The 22854-nt window shown below is 42.2% G+C and overlaps 2 protein-coding genes across 9 annotated transcripts; one reads left to right on the forward strand and one right to left on the reverse strand.

The window, feature by feature from the left end:
• Positions 1 to 330: 330 nt before the first annotated feature.
• tars3 (threonyl-tRNA synthetase 3) lies at positions 331 to 9612 on the reverse strand. Its single transcript, XM_029497824.1, has 19 exons — positions 9315 to 9612; positions 9025 to 9111; positions 8741 to 8928; positions 8436 to 8559; positions 8215 to 8339; positions 7825 to 7942; positions 7480 to 7544; positions 7275 to 7353; positions 7033 to 7179; positions 5462 to 5560; positions 3824 to 3990; positions 3543 to 3705; positions 3274 to 3411; positions 2771 to 2848; positions 2576 to 2676; positions 2075 to 2179; positions 1753 to 1825; positions 1557 to 1671; positions 331 to 695 (listed from the first exon to the last, which is right to left on the reverse strand). Exons 1-19 carry the CDS (start codon positions 9609 to 9611, stop codon positions 547 to 549), a joined length of 2418 nt encoding a protein of 805 aa, XP_029353684.1. The 5' UTR covers position 9612; the 3' UTR covers positions 331 to 546.
• Positions 9613 to 10168: 556 nt separating this feature from the next.
• ulk3 (unc-51 like kinase 3) lies at positions 10169 to 22249 on the forward strand. 8 transcript variants are annotated; one of them, XR_003840618.1, is made up of 17 exons: positions 10169 to 10250; positions 10745 to 10890; positions 11037 to 11177; positions 11271 to 11391; positions 11747 to 11842; positions 11999 to 12142; positions 12520 to 12602; positions 13603 to 13758; positions 13967 to 14072; positions 14226 to 14266; positions 14451 to 14553; positions 15005 to 15069; positions 15416 to 15494; positions 17149 to 17189; positions 21113 to 21274; positions 21883 to 21961; positions 22040 to 22249. XR_003840618.1 is itself a non-coding variant. In XM_029499028.1 (17 exons), exons 2-17 carry the CDS (start codon positions 10786 to 10788, stop codon positions 21127 to 21129), a joined length of 1410 nt encoding a protein of 469 aa, XP_029354888.1. In that variant the 5' UTR covers positions 10169 to 10250; positions 10745 to 10785; the 3' UTR covers positions 21130 to 21262. The 8 variants fall into 8 exon arrangements, 5 of the variants coding, with proteins under 5 accessions (XP_029354888.1, XP_029354887.1, XP_029354886.1 ...); XR_003840619.1 differs by lacking the exons at positions 21113 to 21274; positions 21883 to 21961; positions 22040 to 22249 and adding exons at positions 18973 to 19020; positions 19169 to 19216; positions 19362 to 19379; XM_029499028.1 differs by lacking the exons at positions 21883 to 21961; positions 22040 to 22249 and adding exons at positions 19169 to 19216; positions 19362 to 19425 and having other exon boundaries at positions 21113 to 21262.
• The last annotated feature ends 605 nt before the right edge of the window (positions 22250 to 22854 follow it).

The following is a 22854-nucleotide window of genomic DNA, read 5'->3' on the forward strand; positions in this document are numbered from 1 at the left end:
AATAATGTTTTGGTGGAGATTTTATGTTTAATTTGAGAGTATTGTGTTTATGTGAAAATTAATTTCAGCCCCCTGATCGGTAATTTTTTTGCTGTTTGTGGATGAGGCAGGAAAAGCGCTGCCGCTGAGGGCCATCTCAATGTTGGTACCATCACGTGTGCAGATAACTGAAAACATCTGCACCTTCATGATATCCCTCAAACTGTTAAACTCATCAAGCCTCCCAGAGGAATCACTGGAAGGATCGCACTGTTCTTCCTCATGTCATTTCACTATTAGAACAACATGAATCCATTCTGTTGTGAAACTGAAAAAGACATAACATTCACATTCCTCAGACATTTTATTTCCATTATTACCCATCAACACTTAGATTTGACAAACCAGCTGAGTGCCAAATTCACACTACATGCTCTACGACACTTTCCCAGTTCCACCTTCATCCACCTTCATGAATGCTCTCTTTTCTCCCTTCACTGCTCACATGGCTGTAGTTCAAAAAGTCAGGTATTGAAATGTGTGAGGCTGCTTGGTTGTTGATCTTCTTCAGAACTCCTCCTCAGCAGTTCGACAGCGGGATTGTTTGAGCAGGGTCAGGCGAGCCAGCACTTCGGCCACTGTCAATTCACCGTGGACTTTGTTGTCTCTTGTGCGCACATTGACGCTGTTAGTCATCTTCTCCTTCTCTCCGACCACTGCCAAGACACAAGACACAAGACACAACAGCTTGACAAGGGCCAGGTCACACCACACACACTGATGCACGCACAGCTTTCCTAACACGTTCCACAAATTTACACTGCTGAATTCAACAATTGCAGGGGGACTGCCAACCTGGAAGTCCCTTTGCTCTATAAACACAACTCCTGACAACTCCACAGTTTAAGGACCAAGCCAAGTTTCTGACATTTGCACCAACTCACATGTGCTTTGGTGTATTTATTACATTTACAGCAGCTGTAACTGTAGTTGGATTTCCCCCTCGTTGGGCATATTGTCTTTATCATTTGAGTTCTTAGAGTGTAAACAGACAGGAAATCTGAGGAGGGGGGAAAAAAAGGGCACAACATGGCTCTCCTTAGCCATGAATCAAACCGTGGATGGTTAAACACACTGCAGATGGAGTTTTAAATTATGTGAGACCTCTAAATTTAATCCAAGTTAATGTAAATCAAAGCTGAATGAAAGCTTTGAGGACATTATGCTTTAGACACTGTGAAAATACATAAAAAAAGAATAATGGATAATATGTGGAGGAGGATACCATAAGAAAGAGATATTTATCGATGGCATTTTATTCCACCGTAAGTTCCCCACAGCCTGTTACTGTTTAAAGTCTACTTATAGTTTACTGCTGGTTAAAATTAGACCACTTGAAGTGACCTCATTGCCCAATCAAAGTTACTAGGGGGAAGTTGATTTGAAGAATTTGATGTTTATAATAGAGTGATGCAGTTGTGCGATCAGTTAGACGTGTTCTTGACGTGATTGCAGGGGTCCCTGAGAGCAGGGATAAAACGCTCTCCAATCAGTAATGGCTCAGAGCTGACACTCACCAAGAATAAAGTTATACTGGGCCAACTGTGCATTTCGGATTTTCTTATTAAGCAGACAGCTGGAGTCCAGGTCAGCATCTGCCATGAAACCAGCTTCTGTAAACTGCTTACACACCTGACAGGTAAAAATACCGTTCATTAGTGTGCGTCTCATGAGCATTGTATAGTTCTGAATTGTTGTCGGCTGCAGACATACCCTTGTGGCGTAATCCTCACAGGAGGGGTTGACGGGCACTAACATCACCTGACGTGGAGAAACCCACAAAGGCCTGGAGGATGGACAGATGGGAACAAATGAAACACTCACACTTCAAGGACAAGTATACTGCCCGCCAACACAAAGCTCTGACAAGAGCTCTCTGATTTACATGTTAAACATCCTTGAACATATCAGACAAGTTCAGACGGTGGGTCATAACAACACGATGGATTATGAGTCATCGAATAATTTCAAAAAGAGAGCAGCAAGTAAAAAAAAAAAAAAAAAAAAAAAAAAAACCAAAATCTAAACACTTCACCATTTCCCTGCATAGTTCTCTGTGAGAATGGCAATCATTCTCTCCACTGAGCCCAAGATGGCACGATGGATGATGACTGGCCGGGCTTTGTCATCTCCATCCTTCCTGTAAAACATTGCATCAGAAAGAATTGAGTATGAATGTAAACGACACTTATTTGTTCTTTCATATTATGGACTTAATTGTCTTGAATCTGATTTAACTTTCAAATGCTGTCACAAAAAGTTCAAGTGCTTTAAATGATAACAACCGTACAACAAATTCAGACCTTCTACCTTCTGACTCTGTCTGCTGAGTGTTGCTCTGTATGACGCACATTGTTTTCTCATTCCATGTTTACAAACTAAAGTTTGTGGTGAGATCAGTGAGCTCACATTTACGCCCAACTCTGCACCTCTTTAGCACACAATTGCATGGAACATAGTGCGCAAGCTGAGATCTTTTATTCAGGAGGGGATTATCCTCAGTGCAGTGAGTTAATGTTTTGATTAAGTGACTCACCCCACAAAGGTCAGGTTGAAGCGAATTGGCAGCTGGAAATCAAGCTGAATAGTTGCACACTGATGGTAACGTCCAATTGCATCTTTGATCTTAATATCAATCTGCAACGGCACAGAAAGATTTAGAACTCTTACCGGGCTTCTGGGAATTAAAGTGATTTTGTGTTTGGCAGGAAATATGATGAAATGTTCTGACCTTGGGTCCATAAAAAGCACCATCTCCAAGGTTTAGTTTCCATGGCTCCCCAAACTCATTCAGGCTGTTCTCCAATTGCTGTTAAACACAAGGCACATTATTTAAATCTAAACAATGAAAAGCAATTACTAAGCCATTCCAAGTAGCACCCAGATACATAATAAAATACAGGTCACACAGTTCAGACTGCAGTTGGCAATGCAACATTTAAATTTTACAAGAATACAACATGCAAATTGCAAAGTCCCCATCAAGTCAACAAATGAGTGATATCCAGATACACCAACGCAAATTCAAAGGAAGTTCTCTGTGATCTGATATGACTGACTGATTACACAGCAAGGAAATAACTCGGCCAACCACAAAGAGAAGTCATTTATCAGCTAAAAACTAAGGTGTGGCACAGACCCATTCATACTGAGGAGACAAAGTCAGATCTTTAACTGGATAACTTAGTTCATGTTCCACCATTAAACATACCAACAGGGCTTCACACAGTTTACCTTCTCAGCCTGGTTCCACACAGCAATATCACCCAGATACTTCTCTGGACGAGTGGAAAGATGAAGCTGGAAGGAGAAGCCAAACACGTCATAAACACAGCGGAGGAAGTCCAGACAGCCCTTCATCTCCGACTCGATCTGCAGGGGAAATAAAAATGGTGATCACAGTTGAAGAAACAACTCAGCATAAGTAGGTCAAAATGTATTTCACATAATCAGAGTAACCCTAAAGACAAAAAGAGATTTCTCATTTTGGGTTAAAAACTCACCTGATCCATTGTGCAGAAGATGTGAGCGTCATCTTGCTGGAAGCGCCGGACTCTGGTCAGACCGGTTAGAGTTCCTGACAGCTCATTTCTGTGGAGGACCCCGAAATCTGCCAGCCTCAGAGGAAGCTCCCTCCACGAGCGAGGCCTGTGGCCGAACATCAGACTGAGGAGCAACCAGAGGTCAGATTAATGTGACGTTCATAAACTGCAGTGCATTTTTTCAGCTTTGCAGCACCTGAAAAGCATTTTAAATATTGTCCCTCAAACAGCTCTGAATTTACCAGTGCCCGGGGCAGTTCATTGGTTTCAGAGCAAAGATGTCATCTTCCACTGGGAAGGAGAACATGTTTTCACTGTAGTGTTGCCAGTGTCCAGATGTCTCCCACAGTTTGCTGTTATAGATGTTGGGGGAAGCTACTTCTTGAAAGCCTCTTCTCCAGTACTCACCCTAGAAAAACACCAAAACCACATAAACAAGTTACACACGCCACTCAGACTGTGCAGGTACTTTGAGCTGAGCTGAATCACAACCTCTGGCACAAACGTCACAGCTACTTGACTTGAAAACAGAGACTGTGGTTTTTATTTACACTTTTGTCATCCTCCAAATGAGAAACTGTGAATGAAAATAGCTCAGAGGTGACTCTGTAAGAGAGAGATGCCGAAATAGTGCACAGTCAGTCAACATTTGATTATAAGAGGAGATAAAAGTCTGACTGGTCATTAAAAGTCAGCTCCCAAAAGCTACCGATGTGATCCTTCATGGCAACTTCTCACTGTCAAATGTTTAAGTGACATGTCGACAGAGGGAGAGGGGCACTTTTTTTTTTTTCCCTTTCACGTGGCGATAACAGACTGAAGTGATGTGATAATGATCTTGCGTTACTTCTATGTGATGTATGTGAAGCCTTCTTGGCTGCGTCCGGTGTGTTGGTGTCTGCTGTGAAAGTCTTCAAGATGTCAACACATATCTGCAAACACGTCACAGACAATTTCCTGTGCAGTCGCACAACTTAGCAAAGGAGTTTGAATCACTCTGAAATATAAACTTAGTGGTAGGGTGGTTTCTGAGAACTTCTCCCTAAATTAATTACTAAATATGGAAATTAAGTCACCTCCCAAACTTTATTTGTCTTTCAGTTTTCAGATGATCCCTCCATGAGGCTGATAGGACGCACAACATATCTCCACTGTGAAGAATGGTGTGCTATCAGACAAGCTCATTAGGATCACAATATGAAAATCATTAGTGTTCAGTGTGTCATATATTTGGTATTTGACTGAAAAAAAGCTTTCTGGAAAGTTCAGATAATTGACTAAGTGCAGCAGTCAGGACACAGCCAAATGTTCCTTCAGCTCTGAGATGAATTTAAACTGACTGAGCTGAGCTGAAGTACTCAGATCCCAGCTAGACTTCATTTTTGAGCTCCTTTATGATTGCTGTCTCATTGCCACAAAGAGCGTTCACCATTAAGCCACAGATGCAATCACTGCAAGGACGCTGCAAATGTCAAGTGTATCCTGAGCCTGAGGGACTTACTAAAGCAGTCATTTTTATTTTAAAGCATAAACACAATGTAGAAGCTGGTGAAATTTTTCTCAGAAATGAATCGCTGCTCTTGGAATCATAACAAAACAACAAACTGTACCGTTTGTCTAGTTTACGTTCTGCTTACTGACAAAAGTAAAACAGCCACATTGGTGATGAAAGTGCTAACCTTAACATCTCTTTAACTGTCTTTTGGCTCCAACAATAATATAATGAAGGCATTTGAATATTGACATTTTAGTCACTTGAGATTTAACACAATTAAAACAAATAACAGCCTTCAGAATAAATAAGGGGCCTGAATAAAATAAAATGAAATATACTGCCAGTAAATTAGAGATGCTGAACAGCATTTGGCCACCGCTCCTACCCTGATGAACTCGGTGAGCGTGTTGTAGATGAAGGCCCCACGTGGCATGAAGAAACAACTGCCAGGGCTGAGATCATGGAAGAAGAAAAGCTCCTGATCCTGTGAAAAAGGCAAAAAACAGAAAAGAAAAGAAAACATTTCACTCACTTCATATGCCTTAATTATCTGCAAGGAGATGAACCAGCAAGAAGCTCCTGCCTTCACAGTAGTAAATTATCAAATTGACTGAGAAGTTGTCAGGTTTGGTGCAGTCCTGCTAACTGGAACGCAGGACAACTGTGACTGAAGAGAGAGCTTATTCTTTTCCCCCTTAAAAAAAAACAAACTGAAATATAACATTGCTCGCGGTCGGCAGGTCCAGGAGCTACGATTTCAGTAGCAGCCTTGGATAGGAGATGAAGTACAAACAGTCTGATTCTCGTTACAGAGGACAGAGAACAAAGGAGGAACCTTTAGGGATAAACACAGAGGTTCATTCTGGCAGAGTGAATATAATACAGATTAATTCACCCTTATTTCCTGGTCTCTGTCCTGGTCCTTGTCTCAACAGACTGGGACTGTGCTGGTCTGGAGGGACAGGTTTCCGTGGTAACCTCCTCAATAAAACAGAATTTCTGAAATAAGCCAGATTTCACTGGTAATTCTGCTTTATGAAAACATCTGCCAGGGGACAACTTTATTTCCTCTATAAGAAGTTGTGATGTACAACATGTTCAGTCAGTTTCATAAAATTGACAAAGCCAGATAATTGATTGGGGATTTGTCCCCCCACTTGCATATTATTGGGCGTTACATTTGGACTGTAACTAGGAGGTTTTCAAATTGTTTTGCTGCCATGATGCACAAAATGAAAAGGGTCCTATTGGGATCATATCACAAAGCGACATCTTTAAAACCACATGCCACTTCTGCCACCTTGCCACCACAGGCTTCATCAGCGGCATCTCAACTCTTGAGTCGTGTTGTAATCAGTGCTAACTGAGGCGGTGCTGCCTTCCAAGCTGTGAAACCAGCTGGGGCCCTCAGATGACTCATGCTGGGCTTGAAAGCGCAAATAAAAAGAAACACACTGCCCTCAGCTGGTGTACAGGCAGGTTAGCATGAAACATTGTGGGTTTTTTTTTTTTATGTTTACATGTGCAACAAATCGCTGAATCATCAGGTTCGTCTCGGTTTATGTAGTACAGTTAGTTTTTTTGGCTGACAAGCTTGGCTCTAACACTTATTTGATTTATGTAATAGAATTCTGTCTAGTGGTTTATACGTGGGAGATCATTTTACTTTACTCAACCCATTGGAAAGAAAATATTTTGTTCCTGTGTTGTTGCATGAATGTTTACAGTTCATGTCTAAAGGCCCCATTCTTGGTCCAGGTTGATTTCAGGGTTTTACCACATCTATGCAACCACAATCCTTGACCTCTCATGAGGAAAATTCCTCCAAAAACCTCAAAGAAATGTCATTACATAATAAAATTACCAGTCAAAATTCATTTTCTGCCCGTTTCAGTCAAGGCTTTTAGACCAGAGCCTGCAGGGTGGGCCTGGACATGACAAACTGTAGTGACTCACTTTGCCTATTTTGCGATGGTCTCTATTCTTGGCCTCCTCCTGAAAACGTTCCCACTCCTTCAGCATCTTTGAGTCTGGGAAGGAAATTCCATAGATCCTCTGCAGCGTTTCCATGTCGGAGCGACCCTCCCAGTATGTGGAAGAGTTCTGAGGACCGAGGTAGAGAAGAGCGAAATATAAACATTTTGTACACAACTTAGTGCACAATGAAACCAATACTGTGTATATATTGCTGCACAAACCTTGTATATCTTCAAGGCCTTGATCTTGCCTGTATGTCTAACATGGGGACCTCTACACAGATCAATCAGAGGCCCACATCTACCAAGAGTTAAATATTTACACAAGAGTTAGTTAGTTCTTTAAAGCACTGAGAAAAAAGAAAAAAAAAAAAAACAAAAACGAAAAGGCGCACAATAAACAACTTATTACATATAACAATCTGACCTGTAGACTGTCGTGGTGGGGGTGGTGACCTTCTCATTGAGAATGCGGCACTTGAATTTGTTGTACTGAAAGATACGCCAGGTAAGTTAGACGTTATCTTGGGCAAACAGGGGAATGAGAGGTTATAAGAGTAGGTAAGTGTTGATATGCATCAAATCGCTGGAGTTAATGTTTTCACATCCATGAAAACAGTCGAAGAAACAGTGGCAGCAAAGAAGCATTTCACCTGACAGATTTCCTGCTTCAAACATTTTTAAAAGCGCACAGCTAATAGGCCACTTTTTCTTTTCCTACACCAGCGGAGGATCCTGCGCTGAGAGCAGATATAAGCGCTCTCTTTCTCACCTTGAACATCTTTAGCAGAGTCTCCTTGCTGATCTCAAGCCTCTCAAATGGCTGTTTTTCCTTCACCACAGCTTTGCACAAAGTCTCCAGGTCCCCGAACTCAGTGCTGGACACACCCCTGGAAACAACAAACGTGTTCCATTCACTACAAACGCTCATAACTGCTACTACTCTAATTATCATAAATCAACAATGCTGTCAGCACAACAAAGCAAAGCCATCAATGATTAAAAAAGGAGTGAAACTCTGATTGAAACTCGCAGGAATTAGCTTCATCTTAATGTTCAGATTAGAATAAATTGCTGACGATCATAAATGATTGAAGGTTCACATAGATCAGGAAATATGGTGCGAGCAGAGAAGACAACATCAGTGAACACGCTTGCTCACTTCAGTCCATCCAGATACATGTCGTAGTAGAATCCATTCTCTATCGGGGGTCCATAACATAAACAGCCTCCATAAAAACGTTCCATCGCTTCTCCCAGGATGTGAGCGCTGGAGTGCCAATAAACCTGGAACATGATGTGAAGTTTAGTCAAGGTAAGCCAGAAGAAGTGATGTACAGACCAAACGCGTTGCATGTCACCGATGATGTTTGATGTACTCACAGCCTGGGCGTCCTCGTCGTCAAAGCGCAGGATCTCAAGAGAACAGTCCCGCTCCAGAGGTCTGTCCAGGTCCCAGAGCTCCCCGTTCACCCGGGAGATCACGGCATTGTCAGCCAGGCCTTGGCTGAAAGATTAAATACAACATAGTCTGTCGCCACATCTGACAGTGATATCTGTCATTATAATTAAAAAAAGAAAAAGATTGAAAACTGAGTAACAATCTTTGTATGAGGAAGGAATCTGTCTGAGCTGTGTATTGGCGCCTGCTAATTTAATAGTTCACAGTAAGTTTTCAAAGCACCAACCTGATGTCACAAGCGAGCTGGTATGGCGTGGTGACCCAAGCCTTGCCGGCCATCTTTCGTCCATCGGGCAGCTCCACGGTAATGGGCCTGCTGTCTGCAGCTTTCTTTGCCAGCAGGGCATCGCTTTCCCTCTTCAGCTCCTCATAGAGGCTGAGACGCTCTGCAATGTATTCAGGCCATGGCCTCATCTACAGCGGAAAAGGAAAAAGAAGAAACTGAGCGGAAAGGGCAAAACAAAGATATGTCAGCGTGTCAGAATAACCTGGGAGGCCGGTAACCCTTACCTCCTTCACACCTCCATCTCCTTGTCTCTTGTCCTGCCTCTTCTCCTTCTTGTTCCGGTCCCCTGATTTGGTATCTGGAGTTGTCACCTGCCAACAAAGGAAGTCTTCAGACCTACAATAAGCTTTTGTCACCACTGTCCCTTCAGCCACATGATGAGCCGGTCATGAATGCCGGTGCACATGCTCAGTGTTGCAGGCGTGCACACGCCGTGACACTGACAGCTATTTCTGGATGAGTGGTGGGGGAGTTAGGCTTCAGTGAACAGAGGCCTGCTGCTCTTTATTGCTACCTTCTGATCGGCTCGGTTGTTGCTCTGCCTCTCTGTGCTGGTGTTTTTCTCCGGCTGCCTCCTGTGCTGCTGCTGCTCCAGCTCCAGCTCCGCCTGCAGACCCCTCCGGAGGTGCAGCAGCCGGTACCTCAGCTTCTCGTTCTCCGTCCGCAGGCTCTCCAGCTCCGGTGAGACGACCGCATCACCGGCGGCGTCCGGACCTCGGCTCAGTCCGTCCCGGAGAGAGCAGATTTCCCCGGTGAGGAGCCGGATCTGCTCTTCCTGGGCGGCCAGGCGTGCAGCCAGGCACTCCGCCATCTTTAAATGACCATTACAACCACGGTGACAGACTACTTCCGGTCGAGCTTCCTCAAGAGTAAAAGCCCGAATGAGCCAGAAATCTTCTAGATAAATCAGATCTACCCATAAATTCTACTTATGTAATGAGTATGAATGATCCACTTGGATATTTATGATATTGTAGATTATTCTAAAGGCATATTTAAATTTATATTTCTGATTCGTCAAAATCAAACTCGGGACAAATGAAAAACTTCCCGAGGAGGCTGAATAATCCATTTGAGATATTTTAAAAATGACTTGACGCAAAATTAGTCCCAATTATAATTTTCCATCTGTAATTCCTCCACTGTGAGATCGTAAACAGTCTATAGTCGGGACTTTTATTTAATTTGTTTATTTCTGTTCTTATTATTATTTTAATTTTACCACTGCTACTCTGAACTAACTACTTTCATAATAAAACATTCATTTATTAACCAAATTATTGCTTAATACCGGGCAGAGGTTTTTTTTCCCCGTCGTACGTTTCCATGGGAACCACATATTCCGCAGCTGCGCAGTAGCGACGCTCGTAGGAAGTGACGTAGCTCGGACGCACACTGTCCATGTAAACATCCACTTTCATTCATGTTCTGTGGATTTATCGGCTCACAGGTGAGTGTCAGCGACTTTTATGTGTATACAAGACACTTATACTTTTCCCCTACGGTGAAATAACATCAGTTTATTTTTTTATAGGAAGTAAAGCAGGCCCACGTTCTTAGCTTAGCTAGCTAGCTGGTAGCTAAAAGCCGACTTCATGAATTCCAGTTTCAGTTTATACATTAACTCACCAAACTGTTGGACAAATGCGTGTCAGCTAATGTTCAAGGCAGTAAACGCTAAATTACTGTGGAACCCACACATCGACGTCTTTAAACACTGCTAAAATGCCTCTGTATGTTGTTTATCGGAGGGCATGCTGTTATGGGATGATTGTCAAATGATTGGCTTGTCGTTTTAATTTTCGCCCTGCACCTTGTTGCATCTTCTCCTTGTTACAGACAAATACAAAATTCATAATCATTCGTAATCCTGTCATATTCTTGCGACACCGACGTCCCAAAATATTTGGCTGTTGTCATCAGTACATTGATATTGCATTGCAGCCAAGACCTGCTTGGGGGAATTTGATGTTGCTGTTGTCAGCATGGCCTCAGGCTCAAGCTTTGCTCCTCCAAAACTGGCAGACTTCATCCTCACTGAGCGGCTGGGCAGTGGTACCTATGCTACAGTCTATAAAGCCTACAGAAAGGTGAGTTTGTACAGTCATGGGAAACATTGCCAAAATCCAAATTAAGCTGAGGTTCCCTTCACTTTCATGACTTTGCTCGCTGTACTGCCTTATTATACCTTATTAACTACGATACAAGTTGTAAGTTCCTGGCTGTGATGTTGCAGGGGAGCAACAGAGAGGTGGTGGCAGTGAAGGTGGTTGGGAAGAAAACTCTAAACAAGGCTTCCACTGAAAACCTGCTCACAGAAATTGAAATCCTGAAGACTGTGCGTCACCCTCATATCGTCCATCTCAAAGACTTTCAGGTAAGCTCATTTACACTGTTTAGCTCTTTTTATATGGAACAATCACATCCTTCCTTTTAATCCTCCTGAATCTGATCTCTTCTCTTTAATTAGTGGGATGCAGAGAACATTTATCTGATAATGGAATGGTGTTCTGGTGGAGATCTCTCACGTTTTATTCGCAGTCGAAGGATTTTACCTGAAAAGGTGGCCCAGCGCTTCTTGCAACAGATAGGTGAGTAAGTGTAGGATGTGCTTTTCAAATTAATCTTTGTTACTTTGACACTGATAGGAAGGTTATTTAAATTAATCCAGAGGGGATTTACAACTAAGCCAAATTAAGGACTGATAGGAAAGAAATCAGTTAAAAGTGTCCCTCAAGAGCTTGTGGAAGAAAAGTTCAGTATGTTTTCTTTCTTTTCAAGTCAGAAATCAGAATTTTGTTATTTGAACACACACAAGATCTAAAAAAATATGGAAATATGCAATCTGATCATTTCTTTTAGTCAGTATGCACTCTGATGTAGGCATCGTGTCAGGGTTAGTATTGCTCTGTTTCTCTCACTGTGTATGTGTGTCTGTATAAACAGCCTGTGCCCTACAGTTTCTCAATGAGCGAAACATCTCACACCTGGACTTGAAACCTCAGAATATTCTTCTCAGTGGCTCTGACCTAAAACTAGCAGGTGATCTAATGCAAACACTCACACCAGTGCGTAAATACCCATGCAGTCTTCTGAGGATTGTAAATTTTTTCTTTTTTGCTAAACACGACATGCATTTATGATGATGCTGTTAGTCACTTGGCTCTCTCACATGTCCATGTTCTGATTTGCCTGCAGATTTTGGTTTTGCTCAGTACATGTCACCATGGGATGAGCAGAGTGTCCTGAGAGGCTCTCCTCTTTATATGGCTCCTGAGATGGTGTGCCGACGCCAGTATGACTCCAGGGTGGATCTCTGGTCCGTTGGAGTCATTCTCTATGGTCAGTAGTTTATCTTTTCCTCTTTCGATTGATTTACACACTTGAGGCGCTGGTGTCCACGCTATTAGGTCTTAGGTGGTCAAAGTGTTATTTTAACTTAAATTTTTTTCTGAAAATACAGTTAAATTATGAAAAGATACTTAAATTACTAGTACTATATTAAATTACTATTAATATACTGTTCTTTAATTCTACTATCACAAAAATATGTAGCAAGGAAGGAGAGCTCTAGCAAGTAAATGTGGATGTAAACAATTCTGAAACTAAAATATTACAACTGGCTTAGTTTTATCAGAGAGGAAAAAGCTATCTAAGCTCAAATGCACTGATTTTGGTAGTGGACTCACTTAACGTTGTGTGTATGTGTGTGCCTGTAGAGGCACTGTTTGGGCGAGCGCCATTCGCCTCAAGGTCTTATGCTGAATTGGAGGAGAAGATCCGCAGTAGTCAACCTATTGAGGTAAGTGAGATAAATTAGTTACTTATAAGTGAAAGATTGACATTTCACCAGAAAAATATGAGTGAGTCACTGTTTGTTAAAAACATGAAAAGATTTTAATAGATTATTATATGTTCTGGGAAAAGGACAACATATTAGGATGAATCAGTATAGATTCATTCTCTCCAACTGCATACACGTCATCAGTATTTAAACTGAATTAGGAATGTTATATTATTTAGTAAATATATTTTTTGCCCTATTTGAATGTGAGATGTGGTTGTTCCCTATCAAACACACTAATGGAAAACACATTTCTCCTTAGTGAATGTTTGCTGTAAAACCACTAGATGTCAGCCTTTTACAGTGCACCTTTGTATCACTGAGGGTGGGCTGGCAGCATGGGCAGCTGAAATAAGGACTTGATGCTCCTTTCTAGTAACAGATTGAGCGTTTTTAAAGTCGGGGATACTGATGAAAATAAATGTTTTAATTTATTGGCAAACACGGGCATAAAGCAGGTCTGTGTAATTCATATAAAACAGATTGAGATCAAGAAAACATGCAAATATTTATAAGTCAACTGCTTTGATGATGTATTTAGAGATACCTGTAATTCATATGGTATAAGATTGTAATGACTTTTAAATTCATTTTATTATTTCATTGATTCTAAGATGTCTACTAGCTGTCAATTAAAGTGGATTCTGTCCTGATATGCCTGCTACGCACAACGACTGCAGTTTAGTTGGAACAGTGACTATGAAGGATAGTTGCACTTTTTAATGATGAGGGCGTGCAAAACACTTGAATTCTTGTGCCAAACATTCGGCGCAGACTTTGGAATGCATTAGCATGTGGTCCATTACCCAGGGATTCACATAGATAGTTTGAAGGTCATCTTTTGACAGAAGGTAGTGATGTGAGACTAGAAAGTTCTTGGCAACAATCTGCTGTCCTTTTCGTTTGGCTTTTCCTGTGGATTGAGTTCAACATAATAAGGTCGTATTTTTTGCATGAGCTCCCTCCTGGGGCCAGGGTAACCAAAAACTGCAGGGACCTTCTGTTACGACTGCTGGAGAGAAATCCAGATGCCCGGATCACCTTTGCAGAGTTCTTCACCCACCCTTTTGTGGATTTGGAGCACATGCCAAGTGCAGACAGCCTTGTGAAAGCGGTAAGAGAATAAGTGGAAAGGGAGGCATGTGTTGCCATGTATATACTCTAGATGGCCATGAATAACAAGTGTGTGATTGACTGAGCACATGCACACGTGTTCATGCCTCCCCCATGTGCCTTCGTGTATGGTCCTGGAGGGACAAATAAGCAATGGAGAGTTGTATCCATTTGCATCCAGTGATGCCAGTTCCTATTTTCATTTTCAGAAAGAGCTTGTCCTGCAGGCCATTCAGAAGGACCAGGAGGGTGAGAGGTCTGCTGCTCTCACTCTGTACTGCAGTGCCCTGGAGCACTTTGTCCCCGCCATTCACTGTAAGAGCAACAACCAGTCTCATATCCTGTCTGTGGCTTAAGCCCTTCAGCAATGCAGTGTCTTTATTCCAAAATAAATAACTGTCAAACTAAACCCAGCAAATATTAAAAATAAAATAAAATAAAATATCCTCTTCCTTTCGCCCTCCCCAGATGAGACAGATCGACAACGTAAAGATGCCCTCAGGCAGAAGGTAGGCCTGGAAACACTCCACCCATTCACATTTGAAATACTTTCTATTTTCAATTGGCCTTTTTTTACACTCCAGTGGCTTACCCTTGGAATGAATTCTTTTTCAATACCATATGGCGTGTATGGAGAGCATATGGCATGGTTGATGTGATTAAGTTGATTCAATGTAAGAGGACTTCCTGCAGGTCAGCCAGTATGTCTCCAGAGCTGAGGAGCTGAAAGCCCTGGTGGCCTCAGACAACAGACTGAGCTTTGAGGAGGCTCGGACCTCCAGAGATGTCCTCCGAGGTAAAGCCAACCGCTCAGTTCGGAGGCAGGACTGCTGCATGCAGGCATTGGGGGTCTTTATGGTCAGGTGGGAAATGATTTGGAATAATGGGGTTTTAGTGAATTTCCCCTCTGTAAAATTATTCTTCTCAAATAAATCTTCCATGACTTTTTCTGTTTCTTTTCCCTTCCTTCAGAGGTCAGGGTCAGCTGCAGAGTGGCTGCCTTTTAGTCTCTTGGGTATTTGGTGTTTTTCTCCGTTACCCTGTTGCCCTAAGATAAATATGAAGAAATCTTTAAGATTCAAAGTATGTCAAGCCGGACATACTGGAGTCGAAACATACTTCAGTGGGAGACAGATTGCAAAGCACTGCCTATTTTCAAGGAGAATGCATTGATGGTACAATTTAGACAGATATATAACAGCTCAAAGTAGGGTGTTTTTTTTTTTTTTTGTGTCTTGGTATTTCAGAAATGTCTCGAGACCAACCACGACTGCAGGCTGCGTTGGAGATGGCCTCGACTGCCATTGCTAAGGTTGGCTTGGGGCTATTACTGTTAAAGAGACATATACTAAAAGTCAGGGCGAATTGGAATAAACATGAAAGGAAAAAAACAGGGCATAACCCAGTCCCACTTCACACGTTGCTTTAGTAACCACATATTTTAAGACGACTGGTTAACCAAGAACATCTGTTTTGTGATTTCGCTAATTCGATGTTGTGTTAGTTGTGCAAACTTTTATATAGATTTGCCTTGGCTATTTACAGATCAAAGATTTTAGGAGTAAACAATAATTTTGCAACACTAACAGAGCGGCAATATTGGTAAAGAAATCCGTGAATTATTTACTATATATATTTTTTTGGATTCCCGTTGACAGGAGGAGAGCGGACTTGATGATCATGTGGCCCTGGATGCGTACCAGCAGTGCTTAGGAGAATTACTGTTGGTTCTAGCAGGTACATAAACTCTCTCCTTCCCTCCAAAATGGGGTTTACACAGATCTTTTTCTTTACTGCTATTCTCCACGGCTCACGGAGATCTTGGCAGTAGTTGGTGACTGGGCAGAAAATTGTTTCGTCCCATGTCATTTCATAATTTTGTGATTAGGGAAACAGAATAACATAGTACAAGTTATTTTGAAATGGCGACAGGCATAAGGGCACATGCAGTTTGTTAGAGAGCAGCACAATGAGCAGACGAATCCTTTTAGAGTTCAGGATACAGACAGAAAAGGAATCAGGTCAAGAAATGTCTGAACATACAATATGGGCCTCAAGGGGAGGGCTGGAAACATAAAAACAAGAGGAGGCACTAAAGATGCAGAGATACATGATGAGAGAGTTAACTGAAAACAGAATGCGTAATCAGAGAGGGACTCTGAACCAGAGAGAGATGCTTTTAGTTGGAAAATTACTTGGAGAAAGTGAAGTAGAGTGAAAGACAAACAGAGAGAGAGAGAGACAGAGTGTAGCAATAGGGGACACTTAATGAGACAGACAAACAGACAGAGGAACTTCAGAAGAGACTCCAGAGACTCTCTCTGTGGCCTGGACTCCATTAGCCCGGGCTCATGAGCTCATCTGGAATATCAGCCTAATGGAAGAGGTGGGATAGAGTGATCCACATGTGGTGAGACCTGGTGCCAGCACCCTGTGTGTGGCATGAGTCCTGCCATCTGCTTCCCATTCAGACAAGCTTTGTGTTATTACACATTGGAAACAAATAAAAACTATTATCTTACTAATGGACGAGTGCTTGAATCATCCAACTCAGTCCACTTCCATCTTAAGTTCATGCAGTAGGTGCTGATATTTCATAGTAATCTTCCACCAGACGTTTTCATTTTAAAACCCCTTCTGTGTGGTTTAGCAGCTCTTTACAGTGAATGTCTGACCAGGAAAACTAGGAAAAACATATAAGCTGCTCCAAGAGAGTTTTCCACTTTGTCGCCCAAAAAAAGGAGAGATAAAAGGAGCTGTCGACTATAGTACCCAGAATGTCTGTAACGTGACGGCAAAAGACCGCCATAATGAGGGGGGATAAATCCACGTTTAAGGTCACTGGATCCCTGCATTTAGGCTGATTAAACTGTTTGTGTGCCCTCACTAAGTAGCGTGTAGCTCCAAAGAATCCAATGGAACAGTGACATTGATATATTGGAGTTTTTATGGGAAACCATCATCTTGTCAGTGGATCAGTAATATATGATATAAGCAGCCTCTCTCTGGTATCGGGGAGCCTCGCTGTGTGGCGCATCAGAAACCGCCAGGGGGAATTGTGTGGAGGAAAACATTGGCTCTTTGTTTGACTGGGAGCTGTTTGTTGTTCAGCTTCCCAAAATGCCTTTGCCATCAGAGAACCCCCCACACTCTCTCATTCTCCCTCTTTCCCTTTCTGTCAGTCTCCCCTCCAGGAAAAATAACTGTGAAAACACTGGCTTACATTAGAGCCGTTTCCGCCCTTGAGCCCCCAAGTCTGCACACTAGTAAAATCCAATCTAGTAGCTGACCTCATCCTGAACAAACAAACTGATTAAGTACTGGACTTGCTCCTCCCTTCCTCTCCTCATTCTTCTTTGTCTTACTTTTTCTTTCTCTGTTTGTGAGCCAGCTGAGCCCCAGGGCCGACGGAGAGAGCTGCTCCACAGTGAGGTGAGTGGACCAGGGAGGGCCTCTTGTTGAGCGCACGGTAGGAACAACTCATGTGGCACCTCCAACAAGCCCTTCAGTTGGTCAACCAACTCGCTTCATCACATGACCAATGAGCCTTTTTTCACATGGTCACATCTACGTGTTTTAGATGCTAAAGGCCAATAATGTAATTTATCACCTACATTTCTGTTTCATAGATATAGATCAATGTCCACTATATAATTGGATTCCTAAAGTGGCTCCAAGCGATGGATCACATGACCACTTCAATGTGAAAGGAGTCTCATGTAGTATTATCAACCAACTCTGCCAACCTCTGCAGCTCCTGCAAGCTTTACGGCATCGTTCACCTCATTTATTTTGGTTCTTTTGGAAAACTCTCCTGTTATACTGCTCCAAACTGAAAAGGGAAAAAACTGGCATCTAACTGCCGAACAGTGTGGAGCTTCATTTCCATCAAGAGATGGTGGAAAACAAGAAAACGCAGTTCAAAATAAATACTAATGTGGCGCTGATTGGAAATGTATTATTGGAAGCTCAAACTCAACCGACTGAAGCCTAAACTATAAATGGGTTTTAATATTGAAATTATTAGACTTACATAACTTACCTACATTACTAAACATCCCTTTTGTTGCACTAATAAGCCCTTTTCTGTGTTTATTTCACACTTGCTTTAGAGTACTGTCCTGAACATGCTTGGATAAACCCAAAATTTTGATGGTCCAGTAAATTTGCTGGCTGTAACTTTCAGGAATCACCATCCTGACTCCGAGCATTGATTCTCTGCTGTGATGAATACATGCAGAAGAGGTGTGCATGTCTGCTGTTAAAGCTTCAGGACCTTTTTGTTTTTGTTTAGCCAGCAACAAGTCGACAACAGACAACGGTATTTCACCAACAAAACCCAAAAGGGTTCTGAGAGGGCCTCATAGACCTCCCTATTTGAAGTTTTATGGGTGCTTGTCTTAAGTAAATTCAGATGCGGTTGTAATAATCCAACACAGCATTAGAGAGGCGGGGGTGGGAGATTAGATCGAAAGCATGTGTGTATGTGAGAACCCAAAAGAGCCAACACATGCTGCCATGACTGGCCTCCATGTGCGTTCATATCTACTGTAGAGCTCATTTTCAAAGCTGTAATTCTATATCCTGGCTTCTCGTGTTCGAGCAGCAGCTTTGATCTAACCAGTGTATGTTGATATAGTGTCATTATGACTGAACATATGTGAGGTCCTGCTGTCCTGTGTTTCAGTATACGTACCCCGGTAGTCTGAAAGTTATCGATTGCTCACCCGTGTAGATTTCTTCCACATTTATTGTACTTGGTGATTAAAGGAATTGTGATTAAAGCGCTGTGGCAACATTAGTTTGGGGTCAGGGCTGGATACTGAAAACCTGTGGTCAGAATGATTATTTACCACAACAGATTAGTCTTTTAAAGGGACATTATGGAGGGTATTGGTTTAGGTCTCCAGTCATTACGACCCTCAGAAGTTACTGCAGTAATACCCCAGAGACCGTGCTTTATATTCTGACCTAGTGATGATACAACTAGGTATGAGTTTCAGCCAAGAACCTTCATCATCGCCAGAGGGCTGATTACCACAGTAAAGAGCACCCTCAAGCATACGATGACAGTAGTTACTACTTGCACATGTGCACCATATGAAATGCTTTCAAAAAATAACAAAAATAGCAAGAAACACATCAGTTAATCAGATTTGGATGTGGAGTTTATGTCCTTGTGCACTTAAAAATTATTTTGTTTCTTGTTGCACAGAGAAACCACAAATTACAGTGAGCGTGCACAGCTCAGAAAGAACATTTGGTAATTTAAAGTTATTATGTATATATATATGTGTATACTCCCATCAACCACAACATTGAAATCAGCTACATGATTATTGTCGTAGATGATGGGGGATTTATGCTTTATGGAAAATTTGATTTATTGTAAATTTGTGTCCTCTAACCAGATTAAAAGCCTTATGACCAGAGCTGAATACCTCAAAAAGCACATTATGGTAAGAACATATTCATCTAACTGAAGAATGCCATATAAAGCTTCAAACTGTGTGAGTTCATTTGAGTCTCAGAACACAGATTATATCTCAGAAAGTTTTTGTTTGCTGTTCGTTTGAGGTGTTTTACTTGTAGTTTATTTTTCAGATGCAGGAGACTCAGAGAGACGTGTCTCTGGACCGAGAACCTCTCGCAGACTCTGTTAGAAGCAGTGAGTTTCCCGCTGTGTTGTGTAAACTGTTTCTCTGGCTCTGAGAGGGTGTTTTTGAGACCCATGGAGGTTTGGTGCACGAAGGTAGTGAGGGTTAAATGAGGAATGGTTGTTTTAAAGTTGCAATGAAATCTCCTTTCAGTGGAGATTTTTCCACTAGTAAAATATGAGCCATTCTCTTGCTGCGCTCCCCCCCGTCTCTCCTACCCAGCACTGCCTGGCTCTTTGATTTCATTTCTGCGCAGCCCTGGGCCGCTCTGTCCTCTGCCCTCTTGTAAAGCCGACCTTGTGAAAGTTAGACGCACAAAAAGAAACCTCCTGACACACAAACACGGGTAACGACAACAGCGCGCACACACCTCACTCCGTTCTCACAATCACATACAAACTTATTTTTTTATGTACTACAGAGTCAGTATTTGCTCAGCACATATCAAACCCGAGCTGTGTATCATTTTAAGATTCAATTATTAGTCATGTCTCCTCTATAAAACGCCCCAAACTGTATTAAAAGCTGTAACTTATACATTCATAAGTTTCTTTCCTGGGCTTAGCTTCACGATGGGTAATGGATACCTAAAGCCTAGACAATATCCTGTTCTCAGTTAGACATTCCTGGGGAATTATGAATTTAAAAAAGAAATGAGGATGGGGGAAGGGCACCAATGTCTCCAGAGGCTGCTCAAGTTTCATGAAGAGCGTGGCTTCTTATTCTGCTGCTGTTATTTTAATGGAACCACAGCACGGTTGGCCGTGCTGGCTGGCTGGCTCGGACCCAACAGCAGCTGGACTAGAGAGGGTCCCAGCAAGGCCCAGCTCTGTCTGCTGGCCTTAGACTTAACAAAAAACAAGCAGCCAAGTTGGGAACCATTTCAGCTGTCAAACTGCAGACGGTGTTTTAGTCGCACAGTTAAAATGTTCCTGAGGCACTTTAAATGCTCATCACAGGGCACACGGCGGCACCCTGTATGGCAGCGGCTGCGCTGACCGCAAAGGATCATCGTCATGATTAGGTTAAGGGCCTGAAAGACCTGAGCACTTGAAATTCTTCCAGGTGCCTCCGCGGCTCCTAAAGCATGATACGTTTACTTTCCAGAAAGACGGATTTCACTTACCTCTCTGTACACTAAATGCTGCCGGTGCGTCCCCAGTAATCTGTTCAGATATTGGAAAGGCCTGATTCTGCCTCAGGGACAAAGCTTACACTGTTGGATAACAAATACAAACACTAATTTAAAATGCTTATGATTATCGTGCAATTACCATTTCTGTGTTTTTTAATTTTGAAATGAATGGTACATTAGGACGGAGCTTTCACTCAAACATGCTGTAATAGTTTTATTAGCTTTTTAAGTTGCGCGCAACATTTTGCTACAGCTAATCTGTATATTATTAGCTGAAGTCTTGTCAGTTGTACCCATACATACCATACATACAGAGAATTTCTGATAAAGTCCTACTTGCTGATGAAGATTTTGAGCCTTGAGGACTGAAGTATTTAAAATTAATTCGATGTACACAGAAAATTTCACATTCAGGAAATATTTTTTTGTGTAATTATGAAGGCAACAAAAGACAGACTGATCATGGAGTCAGAATTGCTTACTATTTAAAGTTAAAACTGGAAATGCATGATAGTCTTAAAAAGGTGAAAAGTAACAGATATCCATTAATTCTGTCTCCTCAGCCTGCTGTTTGCAGTAACCTCACTGCCGACCATGAGAACCAGCTGGAACACCTCTCTGAGGATCAGGCTGCCCGTCAGCGGTCAGGTCGGGCTGTTGGTTGTTTTGAGGCCAAATCAAACCTGCATCACACCTCGCCTCAGCTAACTGTGTGCACTCTCTGGGTGGGATATTATACTCGCAAGCCAAATGTGGTCAATGTTTTGGTTGTTGCTGTACAGTTTTTCTACCAGATGATTAGGCAGATAGAAAAAAATTGGCTGGTGGAATCCTTAAAAAAAAAACAAAAAAAAAACTGCTGGATTTGCACACTGGTGAATGTGAAAGTCGGTTCTGTGCTCTCTGCACTGTTTAGCCCCAAATCCCTCCTCCCGGCACACCATTGATATGTAAATGTGAAACAGCTTGTATGACAATAGCACACTGTCATGGTAAACGAGTTAAACCGAGGCCGCTGCGTTTTGTTTTCAACCGGAGCATCAAATCAGACTTTGCAGCTCACTTAAAAACTGACAATCCGAGAATACATTCAAATGTGAATGCTGATATTAAACATCACAACAGTTTTGAACTGCAGTATTAAGTATGTTGTATTGAGATCTCTGCAAACATGCACATACTCCCCCCCCCCCGCTTCCCCTCGGCCTTTACTGTGGCTCAACCACAGGCTCACCATGTTCTCTCCACTGATGGAGCCCTCTCCACCACTATGAGAGGAAAACTGGAGAGGTGCGGCCTCCGCCTTATTTACACTAGACTTGCATTTTCTTAGGTTTGGCAGTGGATGGGTATTTGAGGGCTGCAGTGAGTTGTGGCGCTGAAGCGAAGCCTTATGTGGCCGCTGTGAAACGGTAAGAAGCTTAGCAGTCGTAGCAGGCTGATAACCTTCGCTGTTGTAGGTCTTCACGGGCTGTTTTGATTTCTTGCAGGTAATGTTCTCCAGCACTCAAACTTTATGATGTGAATAAGAAACACCTGAAGTAAATAAAAAGTTAAAAAAGAAAAAAGTTTGAAGAGGTCTCCTGGCAAGCTCTCCACCACGCTGTGTGTGTTTTATTTTTTATTTGAATGTTTATACAGCTGTTATTTTATACCGTATTTATTAAATGAGAAATACTGTGGAAAATAAAATGCTAATCTCTGAAGTCTCTGTTGCCTGAAACTTCTTAAGATGTTTTGTCGACAGCACGGGGCTTCTTTCAGGAAGACAGATTTGTGTCCTGTAGCTGGAGCTGTGCTGCTGTTCCTTCGCCATCGTCATCATCTGGAAGGACGCTCTGCAGAAACAGCTGGCTCAGGTCCACAGAGGGAGGCAGGCGGGGGAAAGTAAGGACATTTTATAATTATATGGTACATATGGGCTGGGAAACTACGGAAACTTGATTTTGAACATTTCCATATCTCAATGTATGGGTGTTACACTGAGTTTATAAACACGTGGTATATGTCGCTGAGCTCTCTTTTCACGCTGCTGTAGATCTTTACAAGCTCCTCATCTCTTGCTGATATTTTTATGACGAGCCAACAGTGTTGCTCTCAGAAGAAAAAATAACCTAAAGCAGTAATTTAGCTGTTCAAATGACAGTACGATACAAAAAAAAGAACAACTTTATGAAGATGGATGAACGCTGGATCAACTCATCCGAATTTAAGGGGCTTTCAAATTTTGCCCAAACTGTAGTGGTGGTGGTTGATTTTACCAAACGAGTGGATTTTTCTGAGCCTCTGAAGGAGCTTTGTCAAG

Source organism: Echeneis naucrates, chromosome 3 (assembly GCF_900963305.1).
Source record: "Echeneis naucrates chromosome 3, fEcheNa1.1, whole genome shotgun sequence".
Taxonomy (NCBI): domain Eukaryota; kingdom Metazoa; phylum Chordata; class Actinopteri; order Carangiformes; family Echeneidae; genus Echeneis; species Echeneis naucrates.

What these genes read in the sequence shown, in the direction of transcription:
- tars3 (XM_029497824.1), bottom strand. Translation starts at nt 9,611, where the DNA reads ATGGCGGAGTGCCTGGCTGCACGCCTGGCCGCCCAGGAAGAGCAGATC. An exon ending in ACGACGAGGACGCCCAGGCT is followed by an intron (nt 8,340 to 8,435) that starts GTGAGTACATCA and finishes ATCATGTTCCAG; the next exon opens with GTTTATTGGCACTCCAGCGC. An exon ending in ATGTATCTGGATGGACTGAA is followed by an intron (nt 7,943 to 8,214) that starts GTGAGCAAGCGT and finishes TGTTGTTTCCAG; the next exon opens with GGGTGTGTCCAGCACTGAGT.
- ulk3 (XM_029499025.1), top strand. Translation starts at nt 10,786, where the DNA reads ATGGCCTCAGGCTCAAGCTTTGCTCCTCCAAAACTGGCAGACTTCATC. An exon ending in TCCATCTCAAAGACTTTCAG is followed by an intron (nt 11,178 to 11,270) that starts GTAAGCTCATTT and finishes CTCTTTAATTAG; the next exon opens with TGGGATGCAGAGAACATTTA. An exon ending in GAGAGCTGCTCCACAGTGAG is followed by an intron (nt 17,190 to 21,112) that starts GTGAGTGGACCA and finishes CTGTCTCCTCAG; the next exon opens with CCTGCTGTTTGCAGTAACCT.